General features: G+C 37.1%; 1 protein-coding gene across 4 annotated transcripts in view; it reads left to right on the top strand.

The window, feature by feature from the left end:
• Positions 1-1075: 1075 nt before the first annotated feature.
• The window catches only part of LOC119533488 (cell surface glycoprotein CD200 receptor 1-like), a 58249-nt gene continuing 35507 nt past the window's right edge, over positions 1076-23817 (top strand). For 2 of the 4 annotated variants that reach the window (XM_037835539.1, XM_037835530.1), the window contains exon 1: positions 1076-1394. In XM_037835539.1, coding sequence (XP_037691467.1) covers positions 1328-1394 — 67 coding nt within the window. In that variant the 5' untranslated portion in view covers positions 1076-1327. Of the gene's footprint in view, positions 1395-2343; positions 2417-23817 lie in introns of all 4 variants that reach the window. The other 2 variants (XM_037835548.1, XM_037835553.1) reach the window with 2 other exon arrangements.

Here is a 23817-nt window from a genome sequence, read left to right as displayed (position 1 = left end):
TAACTTATAAGAAAAAAAAATCTTGTTTATGATCTGCAGTGTTTTCTTCCCCTTCCTGGTATGCTTTGTCTGGTGTAGAAAATCTTTGCACATAGAGTTTTCCTTCTCCCAATTAAAATCTGAATGCATATTATCTCGCAATATTAAGGTAGTTTTTTTTTTGGGTAAATCTAGATTCTATATGTGTGGCAACTAAAAGGAGGGTGTTTATTTGTAATTTGGTTGGAAAGATCAGCCTAACTCAGCAAGAAGTAAAGATGAGTGGCAATAAGTACTGAATACTTATAGACAAATAATGGCCCCCCAAAATGTCCATTCCTAATTCCTGAAACTTGTGGATATGATACATGAGAAAAAAGACTTTGCAGATATGAATAAGTTAAGGAATGTCAGATGGGGATATTATCCTGGACTGTCTGGGTGGGGCCACTGTAATCAAAAATGCCCTTGTAAGAGGGAGGCAGGAGGGTCAGAATCAGAGAAGGAGATGTGACAACAGAGCAGAAATTGGCGTGATGCAGCCACAAGCCAGGAAATGTGGACAGCCTCTAGAAGCTAGAAAGGGCAAAGTACAGATTCTCCTCCAGAGCCTCCAGAAGGAATGCAGCCCTACTTTGATTTATCCTAGTAACTCCCATTTCAGACTTCATACCTCCAGAACTGTAAGATAATAAGTTTGTTTTGTTCTAAACTACTATATTAGTGTTTTTTACAGAAACAATAGAAACTAATAAACTTAGGATGCTTCTAGAGGTGTGTGGTGACTCCCATTTAGACAGTAATTTCATCCAAGCATTTTCTAAAGAAAACATTTTATTGTAAATTTTATTACTAGGGCTGTACACCTTTTCAACCTGGAGAAAGTTCTCATGACTAGGAAATGGAAGGCATACGTTGAAAATAGGTAAATATCTTGTTTTACTTTTTAACCCAAGTTTAGGCAAATCTGTTTGTCTTGGGGACGTTCAGTGCCTTACTGTAAAGTTATCTCCATGCAGCAGAAGTGAGAAGAGAACCAATGAGCTGAAAGATAACTCAATCAATCTGCTTCCTCCGTCTTTGCTTCAGAGCTTCGTACAGGAAATCTATTGCTTTGTCAAGTTCCAGAGAAGAGTTTCTTCTGTTCCAACTAACACTAATCAGGCTGAAACACAGAGGTTTGAAGGAAGGTGCTAGGAGGAAAGGAGTGCCTCGCTGCTGATGGGCTAAGAGGGTTCATTGGCGAGAAGTGGGAGTTGGCCAGAGACAGCCTCACCATGCCCACAGCTTCCACTGTACCTGTGTGGAGGGAGAGCAGTGAGTGAACGGCAGGAAAAGAAACACAGAGATGGTCTACACTTGGAGAGCTTCTGACCTCAGGCTCCTACTGATTTTGACAGTCTTCTTAGTGGCTGGTAAGTTTGAATTCGCTCTGGGAGCCTGACAGGAGAATGACTGGTGAGAAACTTGGTCTCAGCTATTTCTGCTTTTTCTGTCCCCTCTTATGGAGCAGTGCAAGTTCACTGTGATCACAGATATGCGGGAGGCAGGGGTCACTCAGGTTTGTTTTCCTCTATTATCTTGATTTTCTCCTTTTACCATTTCCTTACTTGTTATACATTGTATCCTATTACAGTTCACCCGTCTGTTTCCTTTGGCTCACTACTCACTTCCTCATCTCCCTGCACCCCCTTTTTGAATGAGGCAGGATAAATGTGTTAAATACCAGTAGCAATCCAAGTTCTGGATTCTATTTATCTCCTCCCTTGCTTTATTTTACCTAAGAATTCTAACCTGTTTATGTCCATGTTGCTAATTGTATAAATTATGAAAGTTTATTGCCCTTTGTCACTTTCTATGACTAGGTGATTTAATACGATATGCTTAAGTGGTGTTGGTGTGTCTGTGATGTCGGTCTGTATCTTTAAGGTGCGTGGGTTGTAGGAGACTCTCCGGGTTAGAGGACATACTCTTCTCCGTCTAGGTTCCTGTGGGAGTTCTTTGGAGTTGTTTGGGAGGAAGGTATCTTGGTTTCACTTTATTTATTTATTTTTGTTTTTGTTTTTGTTTTTTTTACTTTTGGTTTCACTTTAGATTGTTGGGGCAGCTGATATGAGAGGGAGTTTTCAGGCTTTACTTTTATAGATGGGAACTGCTGCAAGGAAACAGTGGAGTTGGTTTAAATTTTATGATATGATAATTGAATGAAGACAATGTATTTTTTTCTTCATATGAATGATTGTTTACAATACTATTGTCCAGAAAAAATCTGATTTTCCCATGCTGAGCACATGTAAAATAACCATATCTACTATTGTACCTTTCCATCAAGAACTTTCACATGCTTTTTTCCCTTTTGATCAGCATAGCATCCCAGTGAAGTGGGCATGGAAGATAGTTCTTCATTTTACAAAGGTGGAAACTGAGACTTAGAGAGGTAAAATGATTTATGTAAGATTATACTACTGGTAAATGCAGACTCCAACCCAGTAATAATATGCATTAGTAAGCATTACTAAACATTTGAGCAGACAACTTTCCTCCATATTTAGCCATTATGCTTTTCACTAAATGGGATGACTATTCATGCCACCACTGGAATTACATTAAACTGCTACTTAGCGTGCTCGTTTGGATCTGTTACGTACCCCAAAGAAGACTATGTTCTTTTAATCCAATCTTGAGGTGGCAGACCTGTGTGGGTAGGACCTTTTGATTAGGTTGTTTCCATGGAGATGTGACCCTGTCCATTCAAGGTGGGTCTTAATCCCATTTCTGGAGTCCTCTATGAGAGGATAAAAGGCAGAGACATTTTGGAGAGATCTGAGAGAAGCTAAAATATGTAATCCAGAGTTTGCCCCCTGGAGAAGCTAAGGGAGAAGCTAAGACAGAAGCTGAAACAGAAGTCCAGAGACATTTTGAAGAAAGTCATGGAAATCAGAATTAAACCCAGGAGAGGATCAGCAGACTCTGGCCATGTGCCGTCCCATGTGAGAGAGAAAACCCAAATGCCATCGGCCTTTCCTCAGAGAAGATATCATCCTGTTGATGCCTTAATTGTGACATTTTCATGGCCCTAGAACTGTAAATTTGTGAACTAAATAAACCCCCATTGTAAAAGCACTCCATTTCTGGTATGTTGCATTTTGGCAGCTTTAGCAAACTGAAACAGTCATAAATGTAAATGAACAATTTACTCACTTTAAAAAAAAAAATCAAGCAATCTGACTCTTCCAATAGTTGAGATCTTGTAGATAGTTTTTACAGAAACCAAGCAAGACCCACCTTGACAGGAGAGTCATCTTTTTGTTTTGTGAACTGGAAAATAATATAATAAAACAGTATGTTATGAGAGTAATTTGACAGCAGCATGCCACCGACTGGCAGTGACACTTGGTAAAATATTTATTTTGAAGGATGAGTCAAGGGCTTCTGTTTTAGGAAATCACATGGTGCCACTGAAAAACATGTAGAAAATGTCAGATTCAGTATAGAGAGGTAGGGCACCTAGCTGGAAAATTCCTATAGACATTTGGAATTATAGCATACCCCAAGTTTTGTGAATCATTGGTGCAATGATGATCCCACAAGAATTCTGGATTTGTGTCCTAGGAGTCATAATTATCTCCTTCCTTTCTATAATAGAGGGTATGATCTGAAATAGATGGACAGGGAAGCAATCTGGGGTATAAATGGAATGCTTAACCTTAAAGAGGAGGAGAGAAACTCTTGAAATTGAATAGTAAGATACATTAGATACAGTGTTCTAGTTTGCTAATGCTGCTGAATGCAAAACACCAGAAATGGATTGGCTTTTATAAAAGGGGGTTTATTTGGTTACACAGTTACAGTCATAAGGCCATAAAGTGTCCAAGGTACACCAACAATCAGGTACCTTCACTGGAGGATGGCCAGTGGTGTCCGGAAAACCTCTGTTAACTGGGAAGGCACGTGGCTGGTGTCTGCTCTGGAGTTCTGGTTTCAAAAATGGCTTTCTCCCAGAATGTTCCTCTCTAGGCTGCAGTTCCTCAAAAATGTCACTCTCAATTGTTCTTGGGGTGTTTGTCCACTCTCAGCTTCTCTGGAGCAAGAGCTTGCTGTCTTCAAACTGTCTCTGTAAACTGAAGCTCCTCTCTCAGTTTCAGTGCGTTCTTCAAAGTGTCCTTCTTGGCTGTAGCAAGCTGGCTCCTTCTGTCTGAGCTTATATACTGCTCCAGTAATCAAGGCCATGCTGAATGGGTGGGGCCACACCTCCATGGAAATTATCTCATCATAGTTATCACCTACGGTTGGGTGGATCACATCTCCATGGAAACACTCAAAGGGTTCCAAAATCTAATCAACACTAATATGTCTGCCCACACAAGATTACATCAAAGATAATGGCATTTTGGGGGACATAATACATTCAAACTTGCATATAAAGGGATGCTAATAAGTTGAGGATTGCTATAAGAAGATGGATAATAACAAATAAGAGAGTTCATATTAGGTTAATGAATATTTCAGCTAATGATGCATGTTAAAGAAAAACCCAGTTGTCATTTGGTTTCATGTGTATCTGAAAAATTAATCTGCACAGTGATCAGAATGTACTAACCATCACTATTCTTTTGCCTCTTCCCCCTTTTTATAACTGACACATAAAATGACTCTTGACTGAGATTAGGGAGCAGACCTGTGGTTTTGAAATAGCTTTGGACTGTGTGATGCTAATAGCCCCTGAGCATCAGATTTACAAACATGACTTTTTTTTTTATAGTTAATACATATATATGAAAAACAAAATTCATGTAATAGTCACAATCAGCTAATTTTTCCCCCAGAAACAAACAACACTGTGCATGCATTAGCACTGAGCAAAGAATTTCAAAGTTTTCCTAGCTAGAATCAATATGCCTTTATATGTCCAGAGAGCCTAGAAAACATTCTAAGAACATAATCTTATATTTAAGGAAAAGAGTATGGAAAAGTCCAAAGATTGAGGCAGAAATGGAAGTTTTTAGAAGAAAATCATTTACTTTAAAAATCTCTGCTCCTTTGAATTGTTGATGATGTTGTAGTTTCTTCAGGAAGAAAACTCAAGATAGAGTAAGTGGTATAGAATATTTATCAGGGAGGTTTTGGAAAAAATAACCTGGAAGGAAGGGGAAGGGAGCAGAGGAAGAAGTCCACCTGTGTTATGGGTTGAATTATGCACCCCTCCCCTCCAAAGATATGTTCTCTCCTAATAGCCTTAAAATGAGGCCACATTGGATTAAAGCGGGCCCTAATCCAATATTTATAATATCCTTATAAGAAGGGAAGAGAAGATAGTAGACAGATACCTAGGAAAAGGCCATGTTAAGATGAAGGAGGCAGTGATTGCAGTGACAAATTATCAAGTCAAGGAATGACAAAGATTGCCAGCAAACACCTGAGGTTAGGAAAGGTAAGTTAGGATCATTCCTTAAAGGATTCAGGTAGAGCATGGCTCTGTTGATGCTTTGATTTCAGACTTCTAGCCTCCAGAACTGTGAGACAATAAATTTCTATTGTTTTAAGCCATCTAGTTTGTGGTGCTTTGTAATTAGCAGCTCTAGGAAACCAGGACTACCTCATCTGACACGGTGGGGAACTCTGGTTCTAGAATGGCCCCAGAGAGGCCATGAATTGAATGAAAATGCCTTTGCCTCTCTGCTGTTATTTCAATTATTCATTGAATACGGAGTGCCCTGCGACACTGTGCGCGATCTCTGCAGGTGCTAAGAGCTGAAGGCTGCCTGCTGATGGTGCATCTATTACTGGATCAAAAAATCTCTTGTTGAGGGAGATTTTGGGTGGCACATTCTATGGAAACTATAGATGCCATTTTGATGCTCTGCCTTCCTCCTGAATTTCCAAGTTTCTGTCTGTTACTATTTCTCTTCAGTCTAAATTTTTTAAAAATCATTTTTAGTAGTGCAGGTCTGCTGTTGCACAGTTTTCTTAGTTTGCTTTTATCTAAAAATGTCACTTTTATTCTTGTACTATATTTGTATGGGTTGACATTTTTTTTTCTCAGCACTTTAAAAATGTTTATTCACTGTTTCTGATAAATCAGTGGGCACTTGAGTGGCTGTTCCCTTAAAAACAATCTCATTTTTTTTCTGTCTGGTTACTTTCTATTTTTTTTTTAATTTTATTTTGAAATAAATTCAAAGTTACAGGAACAGTTGCAAAAACAATACAAAACCCATACACAGAACTCCAGCATACCCCGTCCCCCCTCCCCCGATACCCCATCCACCAACTTTAACATCCTGTCACACCATTTCTTTCTCCCCCCGCCTCCCTCCCTCCCTGCCTATCTATCATTCATCATCTATTGCTCTGTCTTCTGAACATATGAGAGTAAGCTGCACACATCCTTGAACAAACAATGTAATTCACATATACATTTCCCATGAACAAGAACATTCTTTTATGCAGTCCCATTAAGCACAGCTAAGAAATTCAAGAAATTCAACACTGATACAAAGCTTACATTCTATATTTCCTTTTTTTTTTTTTTTCCTTATGTCCAAATTGTGTCCCTTTGAGCCTCCTCTCCTCCATCCTCAGATCCCATCCAGGATCATCCTTGGCATTTAATTGTCATTGCCTATTTAGACTGTCTTTTTCTTTTCCTTTTTTTTTTCTCAATTGTGGAAACATATATACAGCCTAAATCTTCCCATTCCAACCCCTCCCTAGCATTCCATTAGTGGGATTAATCACATTTAGAATGTTGTAATGCTATCAACTTCTCACCATCCATTACTAGAAATTTCGCTTCACCCCAAACAGCAACCCTACATTCATTTCTTAACTCCCCATTGCCCCTTCCCCCACTTCTTGTAACCCATACTCTACTTTTCATCTCTATGGTCATATTCTCTGATAATTTCTTTGTGTTTACTGTGGGGCTTAAATTTAACCTCTTAAATCTATAACAATCTTGTTTTTCTTTGATACCAACTTAACTTCAATAGGGCATGTAAACTATGTTCCTATACTCCTCCATCCCCCCACCTTTATGTAGTTCTTGTCAGAAATTACCTATTATACATTGAGTCCAAAGCCACTGATTTGTCATTAGAGTTTATGTTTTTTATATCCTGAAGGAAGTAAATAGTGGAGTCACAAATCAAAAGTTATTGACTTCTATTTGTATTCCGTTGTGGTCAGAGAATGTGCTTTGAATATATTCATTTTTTTTTTTTAATTTATTGAGGCTTGTTTTATGTCCCAGAGTATGGTCTATTCTGGAGAAAGATCCGTGATCACTAGAGAAAAATGAGTGTCCTGGTGATTTGAGATGTAAGGTTCTATATATGTCCGTTAAATTTTTCTCTATCTCTCTCTCCTTTCTTTGTTTCTCTGTCAGTAGGGTTCCCTTTAGAATCTGAAGTAGAGCAAGTCTTTTATTGGCAAAGTCTCTCACCATTTGTTTGTGAAAAATTTAAGCTCTCCCTCAAATTTGAAGGAGAGTTTTGCTGGATAAAGTTTTCTTGGTTGGAAGTTTTTCTCTCTCAGAATTTTAAATATGTCATGCCACTGCCTTCTCGCCTCCATGGTGGCCGTTGAGTAGTCACTACTTAGTCTTATGTTGTTTCCTTTGTATGTGGTGAATTGCTTTTCTCTTGCTGCTTTCAGAACTTCCTCCTTCTCTTCAGTGTCCTGTTTCACCTAGCCGCCATCTTAGATTCTCTCCTCTGTCTGGTTACTTTCAAGATTTGTTTTTTATAGTTAGTTTTCAGCACATCTAATGTGCCTATATATGGTTATTTTCATATTTTCCTTGTGTTCTAGTTTGCTAATGCTGCCAGAATGCAAAACACCAGAGATGGATTGGCTTTTATAAAAGGGGGTTTATTTGGTTACAAAGTTTCAGTCTTAAGGCCATAAAGTGTCCAAGGTAACACATCAACAATTGGGTACCTTCACTGGGGGATGGCCAATGGTGTCCGGAAAACCTCTGTTAGCTGGGAAGGCACGTGTCTGGCATCTGCTCTAAAGTTTTGGTTTCAAAATGGCTTTCTCCCAGGACATTCCTCTGTAGGCTTCAGTTCCTCAAAAATGTCACTCAGTTGCTCTTGGGGTGTTTGTCCTCTCTTAGCATCTCTGGAGCATGAGTCTGCTTTCAATGGCCATCTTCAAACTGTCTCTCATCTGCAGCTACTCTCTCAGCTTCTGTGCATTCTTCAAAGTGTCCCTCTTGGCTGTAGCAAGCTCGCTTCTTCTGTCTGAGCTTATATAGTGCTCCAGTGAACTAATTCAGACCCACTCTGAATGGGTGGGGTCACACCTCCATGGAAATTATCCAATCAGGGCTATGACCCACAGTTGGGTGGGTCCCATCTCCATGGAAACACTCAAAGAATTACAATCTAATCAACACTGATACATCTGATCACACAAGATTGCATCAAAGATAATGGCACTTTGGCGGACATAATATATTCAAACCGGCACACCCTGCTCCAAGGTTTCTGAGTTTCTTGAATCTGTATATTTGTTTTCTATGAAATTTAGGAATTTTTTTTTCTTCAAATATTTTATCTGCCAACTCTCTCCTCTCCTTCCAGAACTCCAGTATACATAATGTTAGAACTTTTGCTAATTCACAGATTGCTTAGGTACTTTTAGTATATTTTCCAACCTTTTTTTCTGTCTTTTATTCAGATTGGATAATTTCTATTGATCTGTATCCAGGTTTATTGACTGTTTCTGCTCTCATCTCCATTCTCCTCTTTAACCCACCCAGAGAAGACTTAACTTTGGATATTTTATTTTTTAGTTCTAGAATTTCAATTTATTTATTTATTTTTTAATGCAAATTTTATTGAGATATATTCACACACCATATAATCTGTCCAGAGTATACAATCAGTGGCTCACAGTATCATCACATGGTTGTGCAATCATACCATAATTAATTTTAGAATGTTTTCATTACTTCAAAAAGAAAAATAACAAATAGACATAAAAACCCCCCAAATAGTCCATAACCTTTATCCTCCCATATTGTTGACACCTAGTATTGATTGGTGCATTTGTTACTGTTAATGAAAGAATATTTGGATATGGCTCTTAACTGTAGTCTATAGTTTGCAATAGGTACATTTTTTCCTGTAAAACACTTATTATTAACTCTGTAAAAGTGATGTTCATTTGTTCTAGTTCATGAAATAACTTATTTATATTTGAAGTGTTAATCACAGACTTCATCTTCCACAAGGTTCATTGTGTTATACTTTCCCGTATTTTAACCTCTAGCATTTCTTCTGGTGACATCCATGACTCTAAACAACTCCTTTCGACCACATTCACAGACAGTTCAGGAGTATTGCTTATAATCCCAATAATGTGCTGCTATCACTTCTATCCATTTCCACATATTTAAGTTTAACCTAGTTAAAAATTCTGTACAGATTAGGCAACTGCTCCCCATTCTCTAGCTTCATTCTCTCTCTTGGTGACCTATATTCTAAATTTTATGACTACAAGTTTACATATTATAGTTAGTTCAAATTAGTGAAATCATACAATATTTGTCCTTTTGTGTCTGACTTATGCCACTCAGAATTATGTCCTTAAGGTTCATCCAGGTTGTTGTGTGTTTCAGAATTTGATTCCTTCTTTTATTTTTATTTTTATTTTTTGGTTCATTTTTATTTTGAAAATAATTTTAAAGTTACAGACAGTTACAAAAAATATATCATAATACAAAGAACTCCAATATACCCCATACCCTCATACCCTATTTGTGTACCTTTAATATTATGCCACATTTTTGTACAATTCTATCTATATCTGTGTCTATCTATCCATCCTTTACCTATCTATATATCTCATTATATATATATATTTTTTCAAAAATTTGATAGTAAGTTGCATACATCATAATCCTTGAACATGTCATACCTCTATGCATATTACTGACCCCACAGAAATAAAAAGACTTGTAAGAGATTCTATGAAAATCAATATGCCAATAAATTGGACAAACTAGATGAAATGGACAAATTACTAGTAGCACACAAACAACCTACACGGACTACACAAGAAATAGATCTCCACAGACCAATTCCAAGCAAAGAGATTGAATCAGTGGTCAAAAATCTCCCAACTAAGAATAGCTCAGGATCAGATGTCTTCACAGGTGAATTCTACCATTCATTCCAAGAAGAATTAACACCAATCATGTTCAAACCCTTCCAAAAAACTGAAGAGAAGGGAACACTACTTAATTTATTGTATAAAGACAACATTACCTTAGTGGCAAAGTCACATAAAGATACTACAAGAAAATAAAATTAAACACAAATATCTCTTATGAATACAGGTGAAAAAATCCTAAACAAAATACTTGCAAATTGAAACCAACAGGGCATGAAAAAAAAAAAAAAAAAAGGAAAAGTGGATTTTATCCTAGGCATGCAATATGGTTTAACATTAGAAAATCAAAGAATATAATATACAACATTATCAAACAGAAGGGACAAGACAATGTGATCCTCTCAATGGATGCAGAAAATCTTCTGACAAAATGCAGCATTTTTTTCTTGATAAAAATATTTAGTAAGAATAGAAGAAAACTCCCTCAACCTAATAAAGGGCATAAATCACAAACCCAACTGAACATCACAGTTAGTAGTTGAAGAATGATGCTTTCCCTCTAAAATCTGGAACAAGTCAAGGATGTCCACTGTCAACACTGTTGTTCACCACTGTTCTAGAAGTTCTAGTCTGAGCAGCTAGGCAAGCAAAAGAAACAAAAGACCTACAAATTGGAAAAGAAGAAGTAAAAAATTCACTATTTGCAGATGACATGACCCTACATATAGAAAGACACAAAGAAAATACAAAAATGCTACTCGACCTAATAAATGAATTCAGCAAAGTGGTAGGGTACAAGACCAACAGCTAAAAATCTTCACTGCTTCTATACAAAACTGTTGAATAATCAGAAGTAATCAAGAAAAAAATTCCATTCACAATAGCAACTAAAATAATTAAATATCTATGAATAAATCTAACCATGATGTAAAGGGCTTGTACACAGAAAATAAGAAAACATTGCTAAAAGAATTCATGAAGACCTAAATAAATGATAGAATATTAGAAGAAATATTAATAGATTGGAGGAAAAACATTAAGATGGAATGAGTGCATGGATCTGTGCTATTCTATTATCTCTCAAACAGAACTGAGATCCAGGTTCAAGTTGTCATAAAGACCAGGATTCACATCAGAGTCAGAGGCAGTTGACCACTGCTGCTGGGGTGTGGGGTCTTCTGGGAGAATGGCAGGATACAGGTATGGAGATGACCATGGAGGGCTTGGGGTCCAGGGTGCCCATCCTGGTACCTGAGGGTTCTCCATGTAGGTCCCATGTGGGGAGGTCCACATCAGCTGTTCAAGGGGCACAAGGATGGTGCACGCCTGGAGCTGGAACTCAGGATGTAGAAAGTTGGCCATGTCTGCCTGGGAACAACCTGAGGAGATGCTGTCCTCCCGGTTATACTCCATTATCCTGTGTAGGGCCTCTCCATAAGGACAAGGCAGGGATTCAGTCCTTGGCTTCTGGTTGGCCTCATGCATAGTCCAATATAATTCTGTCAAACTTATCAACATGTGAGACATTGTTGCCAGCTCTTCTTTATGCTCCTCTTCCTGAGCCCCTGGGCAACTGATTTTGACAGCATGTGATTCTTTTTCTTCTGTCTGGGATACCTCACATGTTCAATGGATTCCCATTCCTGAATGAAACTCTTGATTTCCTCATCACTCCAAGGAATATTTAGCTGACCTGAGGGCTTCTCTGGCTCCTGATTGTCTTCTTCCTCCTTTACATCCTGGACATTTCTAGTAATTTCAGGCTGAAGCATCACTTCCCCCCATTTTCATCCCTGAGTTTTCTCCTGAGACTCTTGTCTCTGCAGCCATAGGGCCTAATCCAGGACAGGCAGGGCTGGCACTTACAGTGGTGCAGAAATCCAGGTAGATATGGAGGCCCCAAGTGTGGAAATGTGTTTGCTTCTCTCTGCTGTGTGGAGTCTCTTGATTCCTTCTTACTGCTGAGTAATATTCCATCATATATGTGTACCACATTTTGTTTATCCATTCATTGGTTGATGGACACTTGGGTTGATTCCATCTTTTGGCAATTGTGAATAATGCCTATATGAACATCAGTGTGCAAATGTCTGTTTGAGTCCCTGCTTTCAGATCTTCTGGGTATATGCCGAATAGTGGGATTGTTGAGTTGTAGGCAATTCTTTCTTTATTTTTCTGAGGAACCGCCAAACCATCTTCCATAGTGGGTATACCCTTTTACATTTTCACTAGAAATGAATAAGTGTTGCTATTTCTCCACATGCTCTCCAACACTTGTAGTTTCTTGCTTGTTTACTAGTATCCATTCTAATGGGTGTGAGATGATATCTCACTGTGGTTTTTATTTGCATTTCCCTAACAGTTATGAAGCTGATCATCTTTTCATGGGCTTTTTAGGCATCTTTATTTCCTCTTCAGAGAAATGCTTATTCATGTCTTTTTCCCATTTTATAACTGGGTTGTTTGTCTTTCTGTTGTTGAGTTGTAGGATTTCTTTTCATATTGTGGATGTCAAACTCTTATCAGATATGTGGTTTTCAAATATTTTTTCCCATTGCATTGGCTGCCTTGTCACCCTTTTGACAAAGTCCTTTGAAGCACTGGCATATTCAATTTTGACGAGGTCTCATTTATCTATTTTTTTCTTTTTATGCTTGTGCTTTAATTGTAAGATGTGAGAAGCTACCTCCTATCCCCAGGTCTTGAAGATGTTTCCCCATATTTTTTCTAGATGTTTTATGGTATTGGCTCCTATGTTTAGGTCTTTGATCCATTTTGAGTTAATTTTTGTATAGGGTATGAGGTAGGTGTACTCTTTCATTCTTTTGGTTATGGATATCTAGTTCTCCCAACACCATTTAGTGAAGACTATTCTGTCCCAGTTGAGTGAATTTGGGAGCCTTGTCAAAAATCAATTGACCACAGATCTGAGGATCTATTTCTGACCTCTCAATTTGATTCCATTTATCAATATGCCTATGTTTAAGCCAGTACCATGCTGTTTTGACCACTGTGGCTTTATAATAAGCTTTAAAGTCAGGAAGCGTGAGTCCTCCAACTTCATTCTTCTTTTTCAAGATGCTTTTGGCATTTGAGGTTCTTTTCCCTTCCAAATAAATTTGATAACTAGCTTTTCCAATCCTGCAAAGTAGTCTGTTGGAATTTTGATTGGTATTGCATTGAATCTGTAGATCAATTTGGGTAGAATTGACACTTTAACAACATTGAGCCTTCCTATCCATGAACATGGAAAGTCTTTTCATTTATTTAGGTCTACTTTGATTTCTTTTAGTAATATTTTGTAGGTATTTGTGTACAGGTCCTTTACATTCTTGGTTAACTTTATTTCCAGATACTTGGTTCTTTTAGTTGCTATTGGGAATGGAATTTTTTTCTTTATTACCATCTTGGATAGCTCATTACTAATATAGAGAAACATATTTTTGCATTTTGATCTTGTATTCCACCATTTTGCTGAACTTGTTTATTAACTCAAATAAATTTGTCATAGTTTTTCAGGATTTTCTAAATATAGGCTCAAGACATCTGCCTTTTATTTATTTTTCTTGCCTAATTACTCTAGCTAGAACTTCTAGCACTGTAACTGGTGACAGTGGGCATACTTATCTCATTTCCAGTTGTGCTGGTTTGAATGTATTATGTCCCCCAAATGCCATTATCTTTGATGCAATCTTGTGGAGCAGACATGTTAGTGCTGATTAGATTGGAATTCTTTGAGTGTTTCCATGGAATGTGCCCCACCCAACTGTAGGTGATAACTCTGATTAGATATTTCCATGGAGGCATGGCCCCACCCATTCAGGATGGGCCTTAATCAGTGACACTATATAAATGAGCTGATGGGCAGAAGGAACTCACAGGTCTGCTCATATGTTCAGAACACAGAGCAATAGATGATGGATGATAGATAGGGAGGGAAAGAAATAGTGATGTGACAGCACGTTAAGGTTGGTGGATTGAGCTATTGGGGGAGGGGGGTCAGGGTATGATGGAATTCTTTGTATGGGGTTAGTATTGTTTTTTCAACTGTTCCTATAACTTTGAATTTATTTCAAAATAAAAAAAAATCTCATTCATTCCAATTTCTAGATATTATATATCTTTATGTTAAGTCTAAAAGTTTGTCATGGAATATAATTCTAACCACTAGCTGTATCATCTTTAATAAATTATTTATTATCTTTAGCCAGTAATTGCCTTATTTGTAACATTAAGGGGCTATAGGACACTATTTAGAAGTATTGACTTTTCAGACAGTAAGGACTTTAGAAACCTTTGGGTCAAACCCCTTCCTTTTATAAAAGGGAAAAATAAATTCAAGGAGTGTTAAAAGAATCACTAAAGATATTACTCAACTTTTTGGTGGCTGAGCAGAGTTTGAATATACCCACAAACAGAAATGAGGGGAAAATAGTAATAGTGACTGTGTGTGTGAGTGAAAATAGATTTTTAGATATGTTGCATTAGAAATGACAGCAAGAATTAAGTGGAAATAAATAGCAGGTAAAGTTTTGAGATTCTTGTTAAAGGAAAATAAGTCAAAGCTAAAATGTGGGTCAGTTATTACATCAGCCAATAAATAAGGGAGTATCTGTCATGTCAGGAACTGTGGTTCACTTTGGGGATACTTGAATGAGTCAGACATAGATTCTGCTCTCTTGGAACTTAAAATCTGGTAGCAAGATAGATATTAAGTAAAATATTGCAAATAATTAAATATGAAGTGCATACAGAGAAACATAGGGGGACATGGAAGTGCGTAGTTGGTAAATCTAATCTGATCTGAGGGTTGGGGAGGCCTTCCCCGAGGAAGTGATGCTTAAGATGAAGATAAGCAGAAAATAGCTAGGCAAGGAGAAATGGGAGCCAAACATTCTAGGTTGTTCAAACAACCTATCTGAAGGATAGTGGGAGCCCAACTGTGACTGGAGTGGTGAAAGCAAGGGAGAAATCAAAGTGCAGAGGCCCAGTTGAAGTTCTGGTGTTGGGGGAGAATGACAAGGGAACGCATCAAGAGAAAGAAGAGCAGGTGAGACTTGGAGAATTCCTACATTAAGGAGAGAAGCAGTCTTCCAGGGAAGATAGTGGAGGAGGCTGAGAAGAAGGGAAGGAGATGGAGACGGAAAAACATAGGGAGTAGTGGTAGAGGCTAAGGAAAGGGTTTTAGGAGAGACAGGTGGTTAATAATTGTGCCAGTTTGTATATATTATGTCCCCTAGAAAAGCCATGTTCTTTATTGCAATCTTGTGGGGGCAGACTGATTAGTCTATTGATTAGGGTGGAAACTCTGATTAAATTATATCCATGGAGGTGTGGCACCACCCATTCAGGATAGGCCTTCATTAGTTCACTGGAGTACTTAAGAGAGAAACTAAGAGCTGACACAGACCCAGATGCTTGCTCACACTTGGAGACACTTGGAGATGCAGACAGGATGTTTGGAGATGCTAAATGTGCTGGTTTGGATATATTATGTCCCCCAAAAAGCCATAGTCTTTAATGGAATCTTGTGGAGCAGACTTGTTAATCTTTTTGATTAGGGTGTGACCTCTTGATTGAATGTTTCCATGGAGTTTTGACCCTGCCCATTCAGGGTAGGTCTTGATTAGTATCCTGGAGTCCTTTAAAGGGAACTCACATAGCGAGCAGAGAAAGGAAAATGCCCCAGGATGTGCTAAGCCAAGACCCAGATGCTTGCTGACACTTTGGAGATGCTAGCCCAGAGTTTGCTCCAGAGAAGCAAAGAGAGACAAGCCCAGAGACATTTTGGAGAAAGCCATTTTGAAACCAGAACCCCAGAGCAGATGCCAGCCATTTGCCCTCCCAGCTGACAGAGGTGTTCCGGATGCCATCACCGTTCCTCAGTGAAGGGATCTTCTTGTTGATGCCTTTGTTTGGACCTTTTATGGTCCTAGAACTATAAACTTGTAAATTAATAAATCCTCTTTATAAAAGCCAATCCGTTTGTGGTATTTTGCATAATGGCAACATTAGCAAACTGGAAAACTAAGCAAAGAGATGAAGCCCAGAGTTTGCCATTGAGAAGCTAAGATAGGACCCCAAGACACAGTGAAATACCCTGGGAGGAAGAAGCAGGGACATGCAGGAGCTGAGAGAGGAGCCCAGAGACATTTTGGAGAAAGCCATTTTGAAACACAACCTGGGAGCAAAGGACCAGTGGACACCAGCCACATGACTTCCCAGCTTACCAAGGTGTTCTGGACACCATTGGCCATTCTTCAGTGAAGGTATCCTCTTGTTGATGCCTTAGTTTGGACACTGTCATAGCTTAGAACTGTAAATTTGTAACCTAATAAATCCCCTCTATAAAAGTCAATCCATTTCTTATTTTGCATAACAGCAGCATTAGCAAATTGGAACAATAGTATTAAATGCCAAGGATGCCAGCAGCACAAGTACTGAAGAAATGCCAAAAGTTTGCATTGGCTGGGGCTGGTGATCTTCAGATTTGAAGTTTGAGTAGAGGTGTGGATATTGCAAGATTGCCAGGTATTAAGAAAAGAGGGGTTAGAGAGACATTTTGAAGATTTGGATAGAGACCCAATATTTCTAGAAGTTTTGCAGCAAAGAAAGGAGAAAGGATCATAGCTAGAAGGAGAAAGCAGTGTTTAAATTTTTTTTTTTTCTTTCAACATAGGGGAAGCCTGGGTGTGCTCAAAGTATGTTATTTGAGAAAATGCAGTGATTCGGTAACGTTTTCCTGAAATGGATTGAGTGATATGTAACTTTATGCTGTTTAGTGATTTCTGCTCTTTCACCTTGCAATTTTGATACTTTACCGTGGAATGCTACTTTTCCCCAATGGTTTATTCATTACAAATTTGAGAATATCTGGCTATACCATCCTTTTTTTGGTATTGTCAATTTTGCCATAAAATGTCCAAGTGGTAAATATTGGTGAATTCTAAATAATGAAATATGGTTATTTTTATTCTCCCCAAAGTCATTCTCTCTCCTTAATTCATTTGCTCCTAGATGTCCCCCAAGGGTTGTTCTAAATCAGTTATTTTATTTTATTTTATTTATATTTATATTAATTTTTTTGGTACAAATTTTTTATTTTCTGTAGCACACAATCTAATTTAACCTGTCTTAAACCAGTAATTTTAAACTCGTTGACTGGCAGAGTCATCTGTAGGGCCTAAAGTATTAAAGATGCTGTAGTTCCATCTGAAGCCTAATCAATTAGAATTTCCAGGGTGTGGAGTCTGGGCATCTGGATTTCCATAGATCTTCACAAGTGATTCTGATGGATAGCCAGGGATAACAACACTGTCCTAGGTTATTTTATTCTTAGTTTTCTTCATCACCCAAACTATCCCCTGATGTCCCTCTCATTCAGCAGATGGCTGGTCACCTTCTGATTAACTGCTCACACAATGTGGACTTCTTTAACTTCCCTCTGAAAGTGCTGTTCCTGAGGGACTGGACTTCACCTCATTCATCCCAGATCTTGGCAGAGCTTCTTAACCTTGAGTGGGTACTCAAAAAATGTTTGTTAAGTTGAGCTTCCTCAAAAGATCTGCTGCGTTTGTAACCTCTTTTGCCTTTTTTGTTCCCCTCTCAGAGAACAAGCATCAGTCTTTTCAAAAGCAAACCTCCACTTTGCTTTTTGTCTCATCTCCTCCCAGCCCTTCTGGGATCCTGCTTTGCTGGGGAGCCTCCTTCATTCTCATAGCTTCTCGCTATTCCTCTTTCTGTCTACAAACGCTGTGTGCGCCTCTATTAAACAGTCATCTCTCTCAAGTTTGACATGAAAGGCTAAAGCCAATGTCTCATTTCTCCCATTCTGTCAAGTTCAAAATTCTTAAAAGAGTGGTCTACATTTGTTGACTTGGTCACTCCTACTTGGCCCCTTTGATCTAATTTCTGCTCCACATCTGTGCTAAAACTACTCTTATGGCTCTTAAAGATCACTAAGGAAAGCCTCTGGGTCTTTATTGAGGACTTTGCCTGCATGCTTTGACCTTGATTATTTCTGTCCTGAAATCTCCCCTTCTTTTGGCTTTAGGGCACTACATTTACCTTCTACTTTTCTGCTCTTTCTTCATTGTTTCTGCTATCTCCACTTTCTGTAACAGATTCCAAATTACAAATGTTTTCAAGACTCTGGTTTTGGCTTCTTTTCTAATACCACATCAGAGATTACAATTTGGCAGACTGGGCTAGATCGGTGTTGTAGACACTTTTGTTTGGTTCGTATAATTTTTTAAAACATTGTATTATTTGTAATATTTTAAAATTGGGAGATTTTGCCTGAAATATCTAATCTAATGTCTAGTGTTGCTGAGGATTAAATTAAATGATGTAGAGAAAGCATTTACCACTGTGTCTGAATTTTATAAACATTCAAGTGGTAGCCTAATTATTGTTTTGCAGTTTTCAAAGCTCTTTTGTATACATTATTTCATAATTTATTTCTCCTACAGAAAGAATTTTTGCTTGTTTCTAGTGTTTTGGAATTAGAAACAATGCTGGAATTAATGCCCTAGTACATATATATTTGAGTATGTGAATATGCATATCTATTTGCAATATATCTTGCCATTGAATATGATGGCTTTTGTGTTCACTGATGCACATTTGCACAAAAACTCCCTTGAGACAGGGAAGAAATCTGTGTTCGTAAACTAGTTTTGTACTGTTTTGTTGTAACTGCCTCAAAAAAAAAAAAAAAAATTTAGGCTCAGCAATCTGGCTTTTATTAGCACTGTGTCCTAACCAACTGATACTGATTATTATGTATTGGACACTATGATCAAATTTATTACATACCATAATTGTTTTTGCTGTCTACATTTTATCCATTCATTAAATTCATTATTTGAATTTTGGTGTTTTAGAACTTGTTATTTTTCCTAAGCTGGTCTCACTTTTACTTTTTTATAAACAATCTGGGTGTTTTATTTTTGTCTCTATGCTGTATCAGAAGTGTACAATTATAGTCATTAGCTGTGTCACCTTGAATAAGTTAATCTTTAGTCAGTTTGCCTTTATTTTTACTCAATTTGTAATTGTTGTCTGTCTCTTCTTTATTGGTTGATATGTTTTCTATATATTTTTGGAGGAAAATAGCTTTTGTTTTTCAAAAATTCTCAGTTATCTCTCAGGATTTTGCTTCGCTGTTGACACAGATGCTGGTTTTATTTTTATTTATTTATTTATTTTTGGCCACACAGAAGTTTTAGATTCTTTATATAGTCAAATTTCTCAATATTTTCCTTTATGATTTCTGTGTGTTGTATCAGGATTAGGACTTTCTTCACTTAAAGTTAGCCAGTGTCCTGTCTGCCTGGAACTTTCCTGGTTTTAGCACTGAAAGGCCTTGGGCATTAGGTATCTCCTCAGTCCTACACAAACTGAGATATTAGTCACCCTTTCTCCTTTTTAAGATTAAAAAAAAATTGGCCAGGTTTTCTCCAGTACTTTTATTTTTATTTTTTATGTTTGAATCTTGGATCCATTTTATTTTGTTTTGGTGTGAGATGTGTGATAGGAATCTGTTTTTGTGTTTTTTTTTCCCAAATGGCTAACATTTCTCTCAATACCATCTATTAATCATACTAATATTCATCCTCTCAATTTGTATGGCCACTTTCATCAGATACTAAATTCCCATTTGTGTAAATGAAGCAACTGAGTTTCAGTGAGTAACCTGTGCAAGGTTATAGGAGTAATAAGTGGAAGAGATAAAATATTAGCTGATTTTCTTTACTCTAAATTGGTGTCTTTTTCTCTTAGTCACTGCTAAAACTTTAATTTTCCGTCTTACATTTTGTTTACTGAACACCTAATTAGATGCTTGTGCTTGTTTCAATCTATTATGTACCCCAGGAAAAGCCATGTTCTTTAATGCAATCTTGTGGGTGCAGACTTATTGTGGGGGGGATCTTTTGATTAGGTTGTTTCCATGGAGATGTGACCCACTCAACTGTGGGTGAGACTTTTTGATTAGATTATTTCCATGGAGGTGTGACCCCACCCATTCAAGGTGGGTCTTGATTAGTTTACTGGAATCCTTAAGAGGGCTCAGGGAGAGCACTCAGAACTGACACAGACCCAGACACTTGGAGATGCAGACAGAAAGATGTCTGGAGATGCTAAGCTAACAGATGAAGTCCAGAGTTTGTCCTGGAGGAGTTAAGAGAGGACCGCCAAATGCTTAGACAAAAATGCCCTGGGAGAACAAACAAGAATGCACAGGAGCTGTGAGAGAGAAGCTAAGAGAGACAGAAGCCCAGAGACATTTTGGAGAAAGTCATTTTGAAACCAGAACCCAGGAGCAAAGGACTAGCATAAGCCAGCCACGTACCTTCCCAGTTAACAGAGGTGTTCTAGATGCCATTAACTTTTCTTCAGTGAAGGTATCCTCTTATTCGTGCCTTAGTTTGACCAATTTTATGACCTTAGAACTTTAAATCCGTAACCTAATAAATCCTCTTTATAAAAGCCAAAAGTAGAAGTGCCGTCTACTTCTAAATTGATGTCTTTAGAAATGTCAATCAGTTTCATAAATTGAACTGTAAGAACATGAAACATATGCTACATACTAGGATCAATTGTCCAGATTATTTTGTAAAAAGTGTTAAAAATAAAAAAATAAAAGTACAAATTTGTACTTATTTTTTATTATTTCAATTTTCTTTTATCATAACATATATAATTTGTATCACATATTGTATGATATATATACATTTTAAGGAATAATTGCACAGTGAATACTTGTTTAGATTATAAGACAGGTTACTGCTTTTTCCTCCCCAACTGAACCCCTCAAGCTATACTTTAAAGGTACCCTTACCTTTTGGGATAATTATTCCCTTTTGGGGATGATCAGTCCCAGTTGTTCTTTATACTTTACCATCTATATCTAAACAATATAATTTAATTTCACCTTTTTTTGTAACTTTTCATTTAGTCAGTATTATGTTTAAGATTTAACTATGTTGAAGTTTATAGTTTTAGTTTATAATTATGAGTACTTTTATCCTAAAATTTCAAATGTTTGCAAAATAATTTTTCCTCTGTCAATTTGGGAAAAATTGTGGTGCAGAAATAACAAACATGATTTCAAATAAGAAATCTCATATTTGGTATTTCAGTTTCTTTATTTTTTTGAAAGCAAGACATTATGACAATTGAAATATTAAACTGTAAGATATATGAAGGAAAAAGTTTTAATTTTAAAACCATATTGCATTTAATATCACTGTGCCAGTTTGGATGTATTATGTCCCTCAAAACGCCATTATCTTTGATGCAATCTTGTATGGGCAGACGTGTTAGCACTGAATAGATTGTATTTCTTTGATTGAGTGTTTCCATGGAGATGCGACCAACCCATTTGTAGGTGATAACTCTAATTGGATAATTTCCATGGAGGTGTGGCCCTGCCCATTCAGCATGGGCCTTGATGAGTTTACTGGAGCCCTATATAAGCTCAGACAGAAGGATCAAGCTTGAAGGACACTTTGAAGAACGCACAGGAGCTGAGAGAGGAGCTGCAGCTACAGGGACATTTTGGAGATGGCCTTTGAAAGCAGTCTTTTGTTAAGAGAGGACAAATGCCTCAAGAGAAACTAAGAGTGACAGTTTTGAGGAGCTGCAGCCTAGAGAGGAATGTCCTGGGAGAAAGCCATTTTGAAACCAGAACTCCGGAGCAGATGCCAGCCACATGCCTTCCCAGCTAACAGAGGTTTTCCAGATGCCATTGGCCATCCTCTAGTGAGGGTACCTGATTGTTGATGACTTACCTTGGACACTTTATGGCCTTAAGACTATAAGTTTGTAACCAAATAAACCCCCTTTATAAAAGCCGATCCATTTCTGGTGTTTTGAGAAAAGGCAGCATTAGCAAACTGGAACAATCACTAAAATGGCATTGTTCCATTGTCTTCTGCCTTCCATAATTTATGCTTGTCCCTTTTATTGTGATGCTAGCAACCATTGATGCACAATGCTTAGATCTCTTGATTTATTAGTTGTTGCAGCATGGTGGTATTCTAGTTATCTTTTCTTTTTCATATATGTTCTAGAATAGTTCTCTAAAGAAAATCTTTCTCTCCTTTACTATTTGGTTTGCCTGAGATACACTTTGTATAGCAAAAGCAGGAAAATGTTTAAAATTTTCCTTTATTTACCAGTTTTTTGAAGAGTTGTTTTCTCAGTACCCTCTGAAGTTGATCAGTAGGGTTTCTTTCTTTTTTTTAAAAAAAAACAAACAAACTATTATTATAAACTCTTGGATTTAAACACAGTTGATGTGTTTTAATCATATTTGTTATCCTTATTGATGCCTGAACTGATCAATCTTTGGCCAGTTAGTTCTTGACATTTTTGCTATGACTCTAGTCATAGCTCCTGTGCCTAAGGCTATTATGGGACTTTCTAGGCTTATCTTGCACATTTCCTGTCCAAGAGCTAGTATTAGTGATTTATTTCAAGAGATCTTGGTTCCTTTTCATTAAAAACTATGTTTAGAAACCACCATTTTCTGCTAGGTTTTCTCATAGCTACTGGGTTAGTCATTGTTTCTAGGCCTTCTCAGTGGATAGAGCTGGGAAATATGTATTCTGTTATAAAACATAAAATACATCATGAGTTGTTTGATTCAAATTCGGATCTCAGGCTTTTTACTTAAACTTATTTGTTTATTTCCATATCTGCTTTCTCCTACACTGAAAAATTAAATGATACTTGCGTAATAAGTCACTTGATTTATCCCACAAAACATATACAACAGTTTGAGAATAATAGTACCAAACACTGCCACCAATAATATGATTATTATAGACAGTTAAGATGTTTTTGCAATTATTTTTGGTATTAAATTATATTTCACTTGAGACATACAGTGAAATTACTGTGTTTTAAAGTCCCTTGGAATAGGTTAGGTTCATTTATTTCATTTTGCTTTACATTCTTAGGGTTTAAAAATAATTTAAAAATAATTTGATTATGTTTTATCATTATTTAAAATGTTTACAGGATTCCAGAGTCAAATTTATGAAATGAAGTGTATTCAGAGATATCTTACTTCTATTCTTATTCCTATTTTATCCTGCTATTTAAGAAATTATAAGCTTAAAAAGAAATAAAATATACTCACACACACACACACACATGCACATACACACACACACACTCGCCTCCTATGCTTAGTCAAATGGTGATATGCTATATATACTTTCATCTACCTTTCTTCTTGTACTTAACAATGTATCCTGGGTATAAATCCATAATAGTTTATAGAGCTACCTCTTATTCTTTTTAGGAGTTTCATAGAACTTGATTATGTAGATTTATCATAGTTTAGTAATCAGTTCCTGTCAATGGCTAATCAGGTTATTTCCAAAAGTCTTGCTATTAAAAATAATGTTTCAATGAATACCTTTGTGCACGTGTTCTTTTCATATTGTTGCTAGAGTATCTTTGATATGGATTTCTAGAAATGAAATTGCTGGATCAAAGGAAAACTGCATATGTACTTTTGCTGTATTTTGCCAAATTTCCCTTTACCAAAGTTGTACCATTTTTACATTCCCACCATCACTGTAGGGGTTGGCCTGTCTCTCCACAGCCTCACCAAAGGAGCATGTTGTCAAACTTTTGGATTTTGCCAGTCTGTTAGGCATTGCAGCATAGTTTTATTTTGGATTTTTAAATAGTTTTTTT

This window comes from Choloepus didactylus, chromosome 1 (assembly GCF_015220235.1).
Source record: "Choloepus didactylus isolate mChoDid1 chromosome 1, mChoDid1.pri, whole genome shotgun sequence".
NCBI lineage: Eukaryota > Metazoa > Chordata > Mammalia > Pilosa > Megalonychidae > Choloepus > Choloepus didactylus.
Note: the sequence above shows the minus strand (reverse complement) of the source record. Positions and strands in the feature narration are given on the sequence as shown.